Source organism: Protobothrops mucrosquamatus, unplaced genomic scaffold, assembly GCF_001527695.2.
Source record: "Protobothrops mucrosquamatus isolate PMUCROS unplaced genomic scaffold, P.Mucros_1.0 scaffold1719, whole genome shotgun sequence".
In the NCBI taxonomy this organism is placed as follows: domain Eukaryota; kingdom Metazoa; phylum Chordata; class Lepidosauria; order Squamata; family Viperidae; genus Protobothrops; species Protobothrops mucrosquamatus.
In genome coordinates, this window is record NW_015387867.1 from 133,927 (window position 1) to 150,714 (window position 16,788).

Here is a 16,788-nt window from a genome sequence, read left to right on the forward strand (position 1 = left end):
AGTCATCCAGCTGGCTTTTAGGCTTAAAGTAGAACTAGAACTCATAGTTTCTTGGTTTCCAGCCCTAACTACAAGAGTGATATTTGTAACTGATAGGCGATCAATGAAATCAAAATTAGCTTGACAGAACTGATGTGTCATGAACAGGATTCTCATTATGGATGTGACTTGCCCTGCTTGTCCACCTGTGGATGGCCTTAGCACAGGAGTAGGCAACCTTGGCTCTTTTATGACTCGTGGACTTCAACTCCCAGAATTCCTGAGCCAGCATGGCTAAGCATGGAAACCTCTCCCTTTCCCCTCAGCATGGCTGGGCTCAGGAATTCTGGGAGTTGAAGTCCACGAGTCATAAAAGAGCCAAGGTTGCCTACCCCTGCCTTAGCAGCATCACTGTCATTTCCCCCCCTCCCCATATTTTCTGCAGTTCCTATATTTCCGGCTACCTCCATTGTTCAATCTGATACTGCTGCGAATCATTAATTGCATCTAAATCAGTGTTTCTCAACCTTGACAATTTTAAGGCATGTGGACTTCAACTCCCAGAATTCCATAGCCAGCATTGCTGGCTGTGGAATTCTGGGAGTTGAAGTCCACATGCCTTAAAATTGTCAAGGTTGAGAAACACTGATCTAAATTGTACTTGGCCTGTGTGCTCAAAAGCCCACATTCTTTTGCTTGAAAAGAGTAAAAAAAAGAAAGATGACTGCTAATGGCATTTTCCAGCACACCAATGGCTGAAAAGTAATTCTATTGGAATTTATACATTACATTTCCATCCTCTTTGCCCTTAAAAGAAGATCATAATGGATTCCTGGTCTCATTGAGAATTCCTACTGACTTCCTCAGGGTTAAAAATCAGAATTTCCAACTATTACGCCACAAAGAAGTTGTGATCTAGGGTAGAGGTCCCCAACCTTTTGGGCACCAAGGACCGGTTCCGTGGAGAAAGGACTGGAAAGTGCGTGGTTTTGTGTGCTGCCTGCATCTCGCGGATGGGGCTTTGCTTGTTTGTGTGGACCGGTTGCTGGCATGCTGCGGCCCGGTACCGGTCTACGGACTGGGGGGTTGGGGACCTCTGATCTAGGAATTAGCTGAACAAAATAGGGAGCTGGGACTGCAGAAAATACTTATTCCACCCGGAAACATTCATGCCGAGTGGAGAATTTCAGGGAGAAATATTTCGTGCTTTTCTTGGTTTGGTGAAAAGATAACATTCATTTTCCAGGAGCTTCCCAGAGACATTTCAGAGATGTAAAGAAATTTACTCATTTGTCATATAACTCTACATCGTCCATCAACTGATGTGTAGATAAACATGCCTTATTGGTCTCAGGTGCTTTTTCACAGCCTGCAAAGATGTCGGCGAGGGTAAACCAAAAATCTGCTTTTGTTTTCAGCCAATCACTGCGAAGCCCATGGGTGGGCAACAGGGGTGCACATAGGACGGGACAAGGGGGTACGCGAACCACTGCAACATTATAATTCAAGTCCCTTTTCTTTGCAGTGTTGCATGCGTTTCCCAAAGAGGTAAGGTATAGGGCAGTGATGGCGAACCTTTTAGAGACCGAGTGCCCAAACTGCAACCCAAAACCCACTTATTTATCGCCGGGTGCCAGGTGGGCATGGCCCACTGGGTGGGCGTGGCTGTGGTGGTCATGGCAGATTGGGTGGGAATGGCCAAGGTGGGCGTGATCACCTCAATGTTGCTCGTGGGGAGGGACACCTGTGGGGTCTGGGCAGGGTTGGGGGAGATCCAGGGGGTCTCAGCCAGATGGGGCGGTGGGCAGGAGGCTCGTCCTGCGGGGTGAGGCGAGGCAAGGCGAGGCAGGGCCATTGTCACAGGGCAAGGTGGGGCAGGGGCGACTGCTGCCTGACACCATCGACCTCTGCACACAGAGGCCAGCGAGCGCATGGGTGCTGGGATGCATCCGGCCATGTGGGATCTCGGTGAGTTAGTAGGCGGCTGGTTGAAGAGGGACAGTTGCCATCTCCAGGGCATGGCCAGTGTGCCCACAGAGAGGGCTCTGAGTGCCGCCTCTGGCACGCGTGCCATAGGTTTGCCACCACTGGTGTAGGGAATGGGGTCTCCAAACTTAGCGACTTTAAGACTTCTGGACTTCAACTCCCAGAATTCCCCAGCCACATACTACTCAGTGCATGCTAGGGTGGGTGTGCTAGTCAAGAAAAAATGCTTTAATATTTAATATTACATGTATTAACAGCTGCAAGAATAGTATTTGCCCAATTTTGGAAAAATGAAAATCTACCATCAAACCAGATTATAATTTTGAAAATTTTAAGATTGTGCAGAAATGGACAGATTAACGTTAGAGATGAAGGAGAAAGAAGACTCAATCTTTTATAAAATTTGGGGAAAATTTTATCAGTGGGTTGAAACACGTTAGAATAAGAAGAAATTTTAGAGTTTTATTATATTAGTAAGGTTGATGATTGGAAATAGTTGTTATGCTACCAACTATGTTAATTATCTAAAGGAATATTCGTGTTTTAGCAAATGTCAGTTGTAACTATACTGATTTATTCTTATAACTGTCTAGTATTATATAAACAATAATACTTATTATGAAGACCCGGACGACAGCTTGTTCACTGAATTACGTATTACTGTATTTATCCACACCCTGTCCCTTTTATCCCGATTTTCCTGTACCCGCACTGATCCTACCTTTTCCCTACGCATATAAAATCTAATAAAAAAAATCTAATAAAATATATTTTAAAAAAAGAAAAGATGCTTCTCCTGACTCCTTTTAGGAATTAGACCTCTAAGAAGATTTATTTCACAATAAAATCAGCCCCCCACCCCCTGGTTTGTTTTTCTGATCCTGATCCATTCAGGGTTTTTTTTTCACACACTTCCCCTTCTTTTCCTCCTTTGACACTGGTGAAGGGACCTTGTAGGCTTCCAACAGTTGTTCAACTATAATTCCCAGCATCCCTTGCACTGGTCCCATGCAGGCCGGTCAAGCACGGGTAACGGTTTAAGAAATTGCAGAATCATTCTCAATTTGTTAGGGATTGGGAATGCACTTAAAAAACAACAACACACTTACAATGAACTATTGCTCTGGTTGACATCTGGAAATGCAACCTCAAAAGATCACCATTGGGTGCCAGATGGCAGAGATCACTTACACTCAGCCACGAGGTCATTAACCTCTGCTCAAAGACAAAAGCCATTTGGGACACGTAGAGCTAATGCGCAGCATTTTCCGCAAAAGCTACTATTCCTTTCCTCTCCTCTCTCTGCCCCACCCTGGCTCCCCTCCTTTCCTCCATCCCCATGAAACAAAATAAGTGTACTCACCCCAGGTAAAGTTTTAATATTGTGCAGCGCATTCTGAGCTTCTAGGGCTGCTTTTCTGGTATAAAACGTTATGAAACAACAACCTGTGGAGAGAAATTGAAAAAGATTTCAGAAATGACCAGGTACAAAAAGAATGAAAAGGAGAGTAGGGAGGAGGAGGAGGAGGAGGAGGAGGAGGAGGAGGAGGAGGAGGAGGAGGAGGAAAGGTAGCATGTGGGGCTACCTTTGAAGACTATCTAAAACAGAGGTCCCCAACCTTTTGGGCACCAGAGACCGGTTCCGTGGTGAAAGGTTTTTCCACGGATCGGAGAGTGCATGGTTTTGTGTGCTGCCTGCATCTTGCAAATGGGGCTTCACTTGTTTTGTACAGACCGGTTGCTGGCATGCCGCGGACCGGTACTGGTCCATAGACAGGGGGTTGGGGACCCCTGATCTAAAATCTCTAAATATAAATACAAGCAACACTTGCGTACAACATCTGCATTGCAAAGCTGCTGTTGCTGGTTTGTTTCTTAATTCAAGGAGCTGGTAATAACTTATATGGCTTCAGACTGCATATCTGTAGACTGCTAAGGGGCGCAGACTTTGCCCTTTTATGCCCATGTAGAGATTCCAAACTAATTCCCCATTTGACTCCTCCCTCTGGCTTGGCCAGTCTCTCTGCGACACAAATTAGACTTGCATCCTCACAATTAATATTTAGAAAGTTGTTATTCAACTAAGTGTTGGGGGGAATTAGAGAGGCAATAATTAGATATGTAGGAGATGTACAGTGCTATTACCATGTATTATGATTTGATGGAATTAATTGGAACGTTTACAACTTTATAGATTCGACTGTTACCTATTTTGTAACAGTATGTTGTATGTTTGATTGTGCCTGGAAGCCATTTGGATTAGTCTAAGCTGGTGTGGCATAAAATACACGTAACAAATGAACTCCTTTTACTTTATTTATTTATTTAGCATCTGTTCTGTCAACTGGCAAGCCCGTGCATCTTTTCAGTAATAACGATGGTTGCAGGCAGAGAAATCTGCAAAACCCGACAGTTTTGTCAAAACGATGAAATGAGCCTAGCCTGTCACAACACAAATTCTGCCGCTTGTGTACGCTCATGAATGTGATTTCAGGTTATGACCATCATAGGTTGTGATGGAGCTGGACTCATTTTATCATTTTCCCATCCTGTCTCTTGCTTAGTCTTCGAGTTGCACAAAGCTATCTGTCTCCCGAATCTTCGTCAATCTGTGAAGTAACCGTTCCAGAGACTCTTTATTTAACCATGTCAGGTTTCAGTCCATCAGGTTTCTGAGATTTAAGAAAAAAAAATGATCTGAACCACTGTAATGTTCAGACTAATCATTTAGCAGCTGTCATTTTGAGCCTTCCCCGTGTGCACCAGCTGGAAAGAAGAACGGAAGTGGATTTTTATGAGGATCTGCTGTTTTGGAAACAGACCTTGGGAATAGAACAGCCTCTGGTTTTAAAAATGTGAGAGCATGAGGGAGGACCATAAGAACATATCTTTCCAAGTTTTGGTCACCACGATGTAAAAAATATGTTGAGATTCTAGAAAGAGGACAGAGAAGAGCAACAAAGATGATTAGGGGACTGGAGGCTAAAATATATATGGAACAGTTGCAGGAATTGGGTATGTCTAGTTTAACGAAGAGAAGGACGAGGGGGGACATGATAGCAGTCTTCCAATATCTCAGGGGCTGCCACAAAGAAGAGGGAGTCAAGCTATTCTCCAAAGTGCCTGAAGCCAGGACAAGAAGCAACGGATGGAAACTAACCAAGGAGAGAAGCAACCTAGAACTAAGGAGAAACTTCCTGATAGTTAGAACAATTAACCAGGGGAACAACCTGCCTCCAAGGAAGGCAGCGGCTCAGGAAGTTAGGAGGCTGGGCTGATGATCCACAGGTTCATGTTTGAGACCCAGTTGCTGCAGTGGGATGGGGAGAGCTCCCATCACACGTTCCATCTCCTGCTGACCAGCAGTTCAAAAGCCACCATGAATAGATAGATCGATACCATTTCGGTGGGAAACTTAACGGGGACATGAAAGGAGCCCCCAACTGGGCATTCCCCAGGCAAGGGTGAAGTCACCATTCAATCCTTTCAACTTGGAAACGCTTCGGTGCTCTCCAGATGAATGTAGTAATCTTACTAGAGGCAACCTGATCCTGTTGACTAATAAAGATTTTTGTTGGATGCAGAGTTTGGAAAATTTTAGAGGTAGCATCATCCAGAAATCCTTTTGCCTCTGGGCATGCCCCACAGGAACCCGCTAATACTACAAATAAGCTCCATATTGGCAAACATACAGCCACTTCCTTTGCAGGCTGGAGTCATTTGTTTACAGCTCAATATGGATGATTAATGGGAACTAACCATTGGAATTTGGATTGTTTATAGCTCAAGATCCCTTAATTACTTCAAAGGTCAGATACCATCGGATTTTCAAGAAGATGAGATATATATCCCAACTAAAGCGAAAGAAGAGAAGGGTATGGAAGAAATTTGTTGTTGTTAGTTGCGAAGTCATGTCTGACCCATCGCGGCCCCATAGACAACGTTCCTCCAGGCCTTCCTGTCCTCTACCATCTTCTGGAGTCCATTGAAGCCCACGCCTGCTGCTTCAGTGATTCCATTCAGCCACCTCATTCTCTGTCGTCCCCTTCTTCTATTGCCCTCCATCTTTCCCAGCATTAGGCTCTTCTCCAGGGAGTCCTTCCTTCTCATTAGGTGGCCAAAGTATCTAAGTTTCAACTTCAGGAACTGGCCTTTTAAAGAGCAGTCAGGGTTGATCTCCTCCAGGTTTGATCGCCTTGCAGTCCCAGGGGACTCGCAGGAGTCTTCTCCAGCACCATAGTTCAAAGGCCTCAATTCTTTGGCACTCAGCCTTTCTTATGGTCCAACTTTCACAGCCATACATTGCAACTGGGAAAACCATGGCCTTGATTATATGTAGAAGAAATAGCAACACCCAAACTAGCTCTCATCATGAACTGGTCCAATCATTGAGAAAAACCTCATTTCTCCATTAGTTAGTTCTTCCTGAAGGTTTGTATAAGATGACAACATGTTGAATGGAGGTTTTGTGTCAACCTGCTACTCCTTCAGTGCAATGGAGGGGGATCGTCTACTGCCAGTGTTAAATAAGATTCATTTCTAATCTCACTGGCTTTTCAATATGGAGAAAACAAACAGCATTATTTTGCCCAAGGGACTGTCTACAGCACGGGTGTCAAACTCGCCGCATCACGTGACGTGTTGTGACATATTGCGTCTTTTTTTGCATTGCCTGGAGCTGGGGTGGGCGCGGCCTCCATATGATGCAACCGGCCCGCGGGCTGGCAGTTTAAAACCCCTGGTCTAGAAGACTGGTGGCTAAAATATATGAAAAATGGTTACAGGAATTGGATAATGTGTCATTGATTGAAGAGAAGGACGAGGGGTGACGTGACAGCAGTGTTCCAATATCTCAGGGGCTGCCCCAAAGAAGAGGGAGTCAAGCTGTTCTCCAAAGCACCTGAAGGCAGGACAAGAAGCAACGGATGGAAACTGATAAAGGAGAGAAGCAACTTGGAACTAAGGAAACATTTCCTGACAGTTCAAACAATTAACCAGTAGAACAATCTGCCTTCATAAGTTGTGGGTGCTCCATCACTGGAGGTTTTTAAAAAGAGAATGGGCAACCATTTGTCTGAAATGGTATAGCTATGGCATGGGTGCCAGAGGCGGCACTCAGAGTCCTCTCTGTGGGCACACGCACCGTCATCCCAGTCCTAGGCCTTCAGCTGGGTTTTATAAAACCTTTTCGCTTTAGGCCTCTGCCGCCGTGTGCAAAAAAAAAAAAAAAAAAGGTTCAATCAGTCAATTTCAACTTCTTGCGGGAAAAAAAAAGATCTTGAAAAGTTGGAATTGATTGAACTTTTTAGTCCCACCCAGTCTGCCGTTACCACCGCAGCCACTCCCAGCCAATGGGCCACGCCCAGCCAATGGGCCACGCCCAGCCAATGGGCCACACCCAGCCAATGGGCCACACCCAGCCAATGGGCCACACCCAGCCAATGGGCCACACCCAGCCGGCACTCGACGATGCATAACTGGGTTTTGGGTTGCAGTTTGGACACTCAGTCTCTAAAAGGTTCGCCATCACTGGTATAGGGTGTCCTGCGTGAGCAGGGGGTTGGACTAGAAGACCTCCAAGGTCCCTTCCAACTTTGTTATTCTGTCCTTTGCCCAAAGACATAGCATGGATCATCTGTGGAAGTAAGAGCAATGCAACTGAACCTCTACTTCATAGTCCCCTCCTTCCTTCTCCTCTTTTTTTTCATTTGCAGCTTCCAGGCTGAACCATTTCATCTGAAAGAGGAATAATGTGTGCAAAACCAGAGGACGCGAGGCTGCTAATTGGGCCAAATCTCCCCAGGCTTCCGGGGCCCGTTGGCAATAAATATGAATGACTGCGCGGTTCAGTGAATCCCAGAAAGGAACAACTTTAATTATGCAAGCAAGGTTATGATGCTGGAGCCACGGTTTGGCACTTGAGAAGAAATGGATGTGGAATTCCAGGAAAAGCGGTTGAACGACTGGTTGGGGACAAAGCAACACTCGAAAAAGTGAGAAGAAGAAAAAAAACAACACCCAGATCGTCAGATTGTTCTTGGTGATGCTGAAGGACCGAAGTTGCGAACTTCTGGGCTTGTCTCTGTGTGCACATATATATTTATTTGTACGTGCTTTGTGTGCGTTTTCTACTTGCATCATTGAAGCTCTTCATGCACGGTGCAGGAGTAAACAATGAAACCCCCAAGAGATACTATGGACATCCTCCTCCCTAAATTTCACACGTTGTTATAAGGCAGTGGTGGCGAACCTATGGCACGGGTGCCAGAGGCGGCACTCAGAGCCTTCTCTGTGGGCACACCCCAGTCCTAGGCCTTCAGCTGGGTTTTATAAAACCTTTTCGTTTTAGGCCTCCACCGCCATGTGCAAAAACAAAAAAAAGGTTCAATCAGTCAATTTCAACTTCTCGTGGGGAAAAAAAAAGATCTTGCAAAGTTGGAATTGATTGATTGAACTTTTTAGTCCCACCCAGTCTGCCATTACCACCGCAGCCACGCCCACCCAATTGGCCACACCCACCCAATTGGCAACACACAGCCAATGGACCACACCCACCTGGCACTCGACGATGCATAAGTGGGTTTTGGGTTGCACTTTGGGCACTCAGTCTCTAAAAGGTTCGCCATCACTGTTATAAGGTCACTGAAATCTGCAAGATTCCAGGTAAGAATGGGAATGAGGGATCCCTGGTGCTCTCTGAGCTTGGTTGTTTTCATACTGATTAGGTTAGCGTCATCAGTGCTACCTACTTTGGGTCATGAAACGTCTGCAAGAAAATAACCGCTAGCACTGATGATGTTACCTAGTTGGGTTATGAAATGTCTGCAAGAAAGCAAACACTAGCACTGATGATTTTACCTACTTGTCATGGTTCCAACAGAAGAAACTCTTCAAAGAATCTTTATTTTGAGTAGCATAACATCGGCACTGCATAATCGAAGCCAAAAACTGAATTCCGCTCCCCTGAGCACATAGTAGTAGTAGTAGTAGTAGTAGTAGTAGTAGTAGTAGTAGTAGTAGTAGTAATAATAATAATAATAATAATAATAATAATAATAATAATAATAATAATAATAATAAAGTTGGAAGGGACCTTGGAGGTCATCTAGTCCAACCCCCTGCTCAGGCAGGAAACCCTATACCATTTCAGACAAATGGATGTCCAGTCTCTTCTTAAAAACTTCCAGTGTTGGAGCATTCACCGCTTCTGGAGGCAGGTTGTTCCACTGGTTAATTGTTCTAACTGTCAGGAAGTTTCTCCTTAGTTCCAGGTTGCTTCTCTCCTTGATTAGTTTCCATCCGTTGCTTCTTGTCCTGCCTTCAGGCGCCTTGGAAAATAGCTTGATTCCCTCTTCTTTGTGGCAGCCCCTGAGATATTGGAACACTGCTATCATGTCCCCCCTGTCCTTCTCAAAGCACAATTCCTTGTATCAAAGCACAATTCCCTCCTCCAATTAACATTCATAAATCACATTCTCCAATTAGTTTGAAGCATGGTCTTTCTTTCCAGCTCTCCAGCCAGGCCAATTCCTTATCAGCTCTGGTTATAATAACTTTGATTCTCACCCTAGGTTTAGTGTTGTTATATCTAGCTAGACTCTCATTCACATTCCCCCCTCCCAGCATCATCTAACTCTAAAAGCAAAAGGTAAAAGATGGCTACATTTCCATCTGTTGTCAATGCAAAAACATTCCGATGTTAGCAGCGTTATCTAGTTGGGTTATGAAATGTCTGCAAGAAAGCAAACACTAGCACTGATGATGTTACCTAGTTGGGTCATGAAACGTCTGCAAGAAAACAGCCACTAGCCCTGATGATATTATCTACTTGAGACATCTGTAAGAAAACCACCAAGTTCAGAGAACACCCAGGGTCTCTTATTTCAACCTTTAGCTACAAATATTCTCCTTTTTTGAGCACGAGAGTGCTGAAGTTGGACACTCTCCTTTAAGATCTTGGATGATTTTGGCAATGATATCAAGATCATGCCAGGAGAGGAAACTGATTGACTGCCTCCAGTTGTGAATTACAACAGATAAGAAGGTAAGTGGATATCAAGGAGTGTTTATCCTAATGAACTCAAGAGATCAATTTGGTGCTAAAGTCCATCTAATCCAATTGTCAAGATTTCCGTAACTAAATCCCATTTTCATTTTCATTTATCTGGTTAGGGAAGAATGTCTAGGGAGATTCTCCATCATCCAGATCACGGTTGTCCCACGGGTGTTTTTCCAAAAGGCGACTGGACTTTCTGGATTTTTTCCCCCTTGAAAATGTTTTGCTTTTCACTCAAGAATCCGTGAACTGAAGAAGCTTCTTGGATGAGAAGCGAAACGTTTTCAAGAAAATACCCAGAAAGTCCAGCTGCCTGGATTTGGAAAGAGCACCTCTGGTTAAGGAAGATTTGGTGAGAATCTTTTGGGATGTTGATTTTTAAAACTTTTATTACACATTTTAGTGTTGCAGAGCCCTCCAGATTTATGGTGTGTATAAGATGGGTGGCCGTGAAAGTTTTCTAAAATAAATACATGAACTCATGAAATAAATGAAATACGTCTTGCCCTTTGGGGCGGAAGCAGCTGCTAAGGACATGTCCTGCGGCATATTTCACGGATTGTGGCAATAAAGCTCCATTAGAGGGACAAAGACAGGCTTATAAACTTGCTGGCTTGTTTTAGAAACAAAGAAATATGTTCCTTGCAGCTTCACAGGCAGGAAACAGTCTGCAATGGATTTACAAGGACATTAAAAACAACAGCTTCTTGGAACACCTTAAAGACCAACCATTTGATTACGGGGCTAAAGTGTTTGAATTTCAGCCCACCCAATTCAGAGAAACGACAGTATTAATACTCCTGAACAGAAGTGGCTTGGCCAACAACAACAGTCAGAATCAGTTTGGTCTAATGGTTAAGGCAACAGGCTAGAAAGTGGGAGACTGTGAGTTCTAGTCCTGCCTTAGGTATGAAAGCCGGCTGAGTGACTTTGGGCCAATCACCAGGAGACTGAGAGTTCTAGTCCTGCCTTAGGCATCAAAGCTGTCTGGGTGACCTTGGGCCAATCACCAGGAGACTGAGAGTTCTAGTCCCGCCTTAGGCATCAAAGCTGTCTGGGTGACCTTGGGCCAATCACCAGGAGACTGAGAGTTCTAGTCCCGCCTTAGGCATCAAAGCTGTCTGGGTGACCTTGGGCCAATCACCAGGAGACTGAGTTCTAGTCCCGCCTCAGGCATCAAAGCTGTCTGGGTGACCTTGGGCCAATCACCAGGAGACTGAGAGTTCTAATCCCCCCTCAGGCATCAAAGCTGTCTGGGTGACCTTGGGCCAATCACCAGGAGACTGAGAGTTCTAGTCCCGCCTTAGGCATCAAAGCTGTCTAGGTCACCAGGAGACTGAGAGTTCTAGTCCCGCCTTAGGCATCAAAGCTGTCTGGGTGACCTTGGGCCAATCACCAGGAGACTGAGAGCTCTAGTCCCGCCTCAGGCATCAAAGCTGTCTGGGTGACCTTGGGCCAATCACCAGGAGACTGAGAGCTCTAGTCCCGCCTTAGGCATCAAAGCTATCTGGGTGCCGCAGCAGCCAAAACAGCTAATACAATCCTTAGTTGTATAAACAGACACATAGAATCAAAATCACATGAAGTATTAGTCCCATTTTAAAATCCTTAGAAAGGACATACCTGGAATGCTGCATCCAGGTTTGGTCACCACATTACAAAAAAGATGTTGAGACTTTGGAAAAAGTACAGAGAAGGGCAACTAAGATGATTAAAGGCCTCGAGACTAAAACATATGAAGAACGGTTGCAGGAATTGGGATCGTCTACTTTAAAGAAAAGAAGAAATAGGGGTGACACGATAGCAGCATTCCAGTATTTGAGAGGCTGTCAATTTATTTTCCAAAACACCAGAAGGCAAGAAAAACAAACAAACAATGGATGGAAACTGATCAAAGAGAGAAGCAACCTGGAATTAAGGGGAAAATTCCTAACAGTGAGGACAATTAACCAGTGGAATCGCTTGCCTCCAGAAGTCGTGGGTGCTTCATCACTGGATATTTTTAAGAAAAGACTGGGCAGCCATCTATCTGAAATGGTATAAGGTCTCCTGCTTGAGCTGAGGGTTAGACTAGAAGATCTCCAAGGTCCCTTCCAGCTCTATTCTGATTGATTGACCTAGATCAGGGGTAGGCAACCTCGGCTCTTTTGTGACTCATGGACTTCAACTCCCAACATCATGAACGACGACGTAAATTGGAATATCTAGAGCAGGGGAGTCCCACCTTGGCAACTTTACGACTTGTGGACTTCAGCTCCCAGAATTCCTCAGCCAGAATTCAAGAGGGGCAGGACTTATGTTGCTTGTGGGAATGTAATGACTCCAGGCTGATTAGTCGCTTGACTCTCCCCACAGGCTCTGCCTGTCCTTCTCCTACACCAGGGGTAGGCAACCTTGGCTCTTTTATGACTCGTGGACTTCAACTCCCAGAATTCCTGAGCCAGCTATGCTGAGGGGAAAAGGGAGAGGTTTCCATGCTGAGCCATGCTGACTCAGGAATTCTGGGAGTTGAAGTCCACCAGTCATAAAAGAGCCGAGGTTGCCTACCCCTGACCTAGATTAAATGTCCTGCACTCCCAAATCTTGACAGCGCTGGGAACAGCCAAATATGAACGTTCCTCAGTTTCGCATTGCAAAACCCTTTGATGCATTATCATGTAAATTTTGAGTAAAAGGCTAGTGATGGGAGTAGAAAGCCTCCATGGTGACCTTGCTAAGACCTGCTTCTCCGTTTACTGAAAGGCGGCACAGATTCAACAGCTTCAGAGGCCTAAACAGCTCGTACGGAGGATCGGGGAAGGCCTCAAGAATTTTAATATACATTTCTTTTCTTCTACAGGACAATTGGGGCTTTCAACGGGTTCCTGCACGGCTGAAGACAAACGAGCAATGAATGGGAGGTTTATAGCAGATCGGCTTGTACGGCAAAGGAGTCTGGCTTGTTACAGGCCGTCAACAAAAGGCAAATTCAAGTCCCTTCTGCCTGGCTGACATTTATCACAGACGGAGGAGACCCCTATGAAGTTGGAGGAACAGAGAGGCCATTCAGAGGCCAGTGAAGAATTGGCTCTTTTTTTCTCCTTGCTTCATCTTCCCAACCCCCATCCCTGGTGGGGCTTCGGCCTTTTTCAAAAGGCACCGTGGATCCATGGAGAGGGAACTCTTCCCCCACGCTCAAACGGTTGCTAGGAACAAGCTCGGGCAAAGAGCCAAACATTCGTAGCTTACTCGGTTGCTCAAAAGAAGCCACCTCAGCGTTGGCTTGTTCGCCTTCTCGTCATCGCTTGGCACCTCCATAAATGCCAAGATTAAACTGTCTGGAAAGCTTGCAATCACCTGGCCAGGATTTGAGGCTCCTTCTGCAGGGAACTCAAGTCCGCAGCCGCCCAACGGGGTTTACCATCTCACAAAGTGTGTTTGGGGTGAGCTTCTGTTTGAAGCAAGGGAACCGTTGCTCGCCTCCAAAGGTTTAACTCTGTACTCTTCAGAATTAGCAGCTAGATTACAGGGGTTTCCATTTCAACACCATACAGGGCATCAGCTTGGGAAAATTTGGGATGAAGAAAGAAAAAAAATGTTTGGGCAGAGGTCTGAGATTTTCCAGCTAGATTGAAGTTTGAGCATTCTTTATATCTGCCAATGATTTATGAGTAGGCTGCCAAATCAAAAAACGCCAACAGAACCAAAGAAACTCAGAAATTAACCTTAAGGTAAGAATAAGCGATATTGCTGTTATTAAAAACAGGCTCTGTGAACTTCAGGATCTTCTCTTCAGGATCTTCTCTATGCCCCAAAGAAGAGGGAGTCAAGCTATTCTCCAAAGCGCCTGAAGGCAGGACAAGAAGCAATGGATGGAAATTAACCAAAGAGAGAAGCAACCTGGAACTAAGAAGAAACTTCCTGACAGTCAGAAAAATTAACCAGTGGAACAACCTGCCTCCAGAAGCGGTGGATGCTCCAACACTGGAAATTTTTAAGAAGAGACTGGACAGCCATCTGTCCGAAATGGTGTAGGGTTTCCTGCCTGAGCAGTGGGTTGGACTTGATGACCTCCAAGGTCCCTTCCAACTTTATTATTATTGATCATTGCACAGTCAGCCAGATGTTCAGACTGGATTTGGCATTTTTGTCTACCTATCGAGTCCTTACCAAGGACCTGGGATAGGCAGATGTGGATGTTTGATGGTATTACAGATCTCGTCACAGGATGGAAGCAGTTCCTACTAAGGCCGCCTTTTGCAATTGACTAATGGCAAATTTGTCAATGCCGATGATGGTGTTCAAGTGGTGCTCCAGTTGTTTTGGGATTGCACCCAAGGCGCCTATTACTATTGGTACTACCCGTGCTTGCCTTTGCCACAGTCTTTCTATTTCTATGTCTTTGTATTATATTATTATTATTATTATTATTATTATTATTATTATTATTATTATTATTATTATTATTATTATTATTATTATTATTATTATATTCTGAATTTCTACATCCTGCTAAACTATAGTGCAGCTTCTTTGATTCTGTGAGAAGGCAGTTAGTTTTCTGTACATAGATTTGCCTACCGCCAATTCTCAGGATTCTTGCTGGGACAAACATCGTGAAACGGAGATAATGCTCCTGAAACCAAACTATGAAAGCTAATAAACGCCATTCATAAAACTATTTACAAAAATTATTTCTACAATTAGGGGATCTGCAAGATGTTGCATGAATTCAGCCCTGGGGATTTGCAAACCGCAATATAGTCCTAGGCTGCATTAACAGAGGGATAGAATCAAGATCACGTGAAGTGCTAATACTACTTTATAATCTCTTGATAAGGCCACAGTTGGAAGATTGCATCCAGTTTTGGCCGCCACGATATAAAAAAGATGTTGAGACTCTGGAAACAGTGCAAAGAAGGGCCACAAAAAATGACTGGAGGTTAAAACATGAAGAACAGTTGCAGGAATTGGGTATGTCTAGTTTAATGAAAAGAAGGACTAGGGGAGACATGATAGCAGACTTCCAATATTTAAGGGGCTGCCACAAAGAAGAGGGGGGTCAGCCTATTCTCCAAAACACCTGAAGGCAGAACAGGAAGTAACTGGATGGAAACTGATCAAGGAGAGAAGCAACCTAGAGCTAAGGAGAAATTTCCTGACAATTGGAACAATTAATCAGTGAAACAACTTGCCTCCAGAAGTTGCCTGGAGACTTTGAAGAAGAGATTGGACAGTCATTTGTCTCAAATGGTATAGGGTCTTCCTGCTTGAGGGCTGGATTAGAAGATCTCCAAGCTCCCTCTCAACTCTGTTATTCTGTTAAGAGACTAGACAGCCACTTGTCTCAAATGGTATAGGATCTCCTGCTTGAGCAGCGAATTGGATTAGAAGACTTCCAAGGTCCCTTCCAAGCTTATTATTTTGCTAAACCAGCTTACTACAGTTGTTCAACAAACTACAATTAAAAGAACCCTAGCTTAATGCAGAGGATGGGCCCAACCATTAGGTATATGATTCTTGATCTTTCTGGTTGAACCTTTCTGATACAGTTTTTCAAACTGAATCTAATGCGAATCCACAATTCTCCCATCTGGGCTGTGCCTTTTGTATATTTGATAACAATTCCATGAAAATATAATAAAATATAACAAGGGGGAGAACAATGTTACCAGAAGCTAATGTCTATAATAGGGGTCTTCAAACTTGGCCCTTTTATGACTTGTGGACTTCAACTCCCAGAATTCCTCAGCCAGCCTCCATTTTGTTTGTTAGATTTAAGACAGGGCTCTTCAAACTTGGCCCTTTTATGACTTGTGGACTTCAGTTCCCAGAATTCCTCAGCCAGCCTCCATTTTGTTTGTTAGATTTAAGACAGGGCTCTTCAAACTTGGCCCTTTTATGACTTGTGGACTTCAGTTCCCAGAATTCCTTAGTCAGCCTCCATTTTGTTTGTTAGATTTAAGACAGGGGTCTTCAAACTTGGCCCTTTTATGACTTGTGGACTTCAACTCCCAGAATTCCTCAACCAGACATGCTGGCTAAGGAATTCTGGAAGTTGAAGTCCACAAGTCATAAGAGGGTTAAGTTTGAAGACCCCTGGTCTAGAACATCATCACCACCATCATCAGAATCTATTAAGGGCTGCTGATTATCTTCTGTTGCATACATAACTAAACTTGTAACAGTGAATTTCATGTTTCCTCTTCTATTAATTAAACAATTTATTCATGGCACACAATTAATTGACTCATGTATTATTATGTTAATATATTGACAAATGTATTAAGAAATTATGAAGAGCGCCTTACAGAAGCCCATCCACACAAATGGTTTCCTCCCCTTTATGTCTTTTCTACCAATTGTCACATGACTTGAATCCTAAATGTCCGAGGTTCCTACATTTATAAAATAATTATTGGGTTCTTATAAATCTCCACATTGCTTGTAAACTGCTTTGGGACTTTGCCTTGGTCTGAATGTCAGGATATGAGCAATTGCAAGCAGGCAAACACATGTGATTGATTGCTTTCTGTAATTCTTTTGAAAAGGTTATTAGAAGCTTTTAATGGTTTAAGTAACATTTGTAATACATTAATGAATATTTGATAAATTTACCCAGATGGATTGGGAAAGGCTCCGCATTCTGGAGATCTCATCAGGAAAAGATTTTTATTTATTTGTTGGGGGTTTAATTTTACCCTTAAGCAGCTCAGAAGAGAATGCAGATTTTTTCGTCTTGCCATACCATTTAATTAGTCTTCTGGATTTTATTTTATTTTTAAAGA

At 44.0% G+C, this 16,788-nt stretch overlaps 1 protein-coding gene across 1 annotated transcript in view; it reads right to left on the reverse strand.

The window, feature by feature from the left end:
- Positions 1–1,127: 1,127 nt before the first annotated feature.
- Positions 1,128–16,788, reverse strand: part of LOC114923049 (CUGBP Elav-like family member 2) — a 115,292-nt gene continuing 99,631 nt past the window's right edge. The window contains exons 3-4 of the mRNA XM_029285447.1: positions 3,329–3,411; positions 1,128–1,190 (exon numbers count right to left, since the gene is read on the reverse strand). Coding sequence (XP_029141280.1) covers positions 1,128–1,190; positions 3,329–3,411 — 146 coding nt within the window. The remainder of the gene's footprint in view (positions 1,191–3,328; positions 3,412–16,788) is intronic.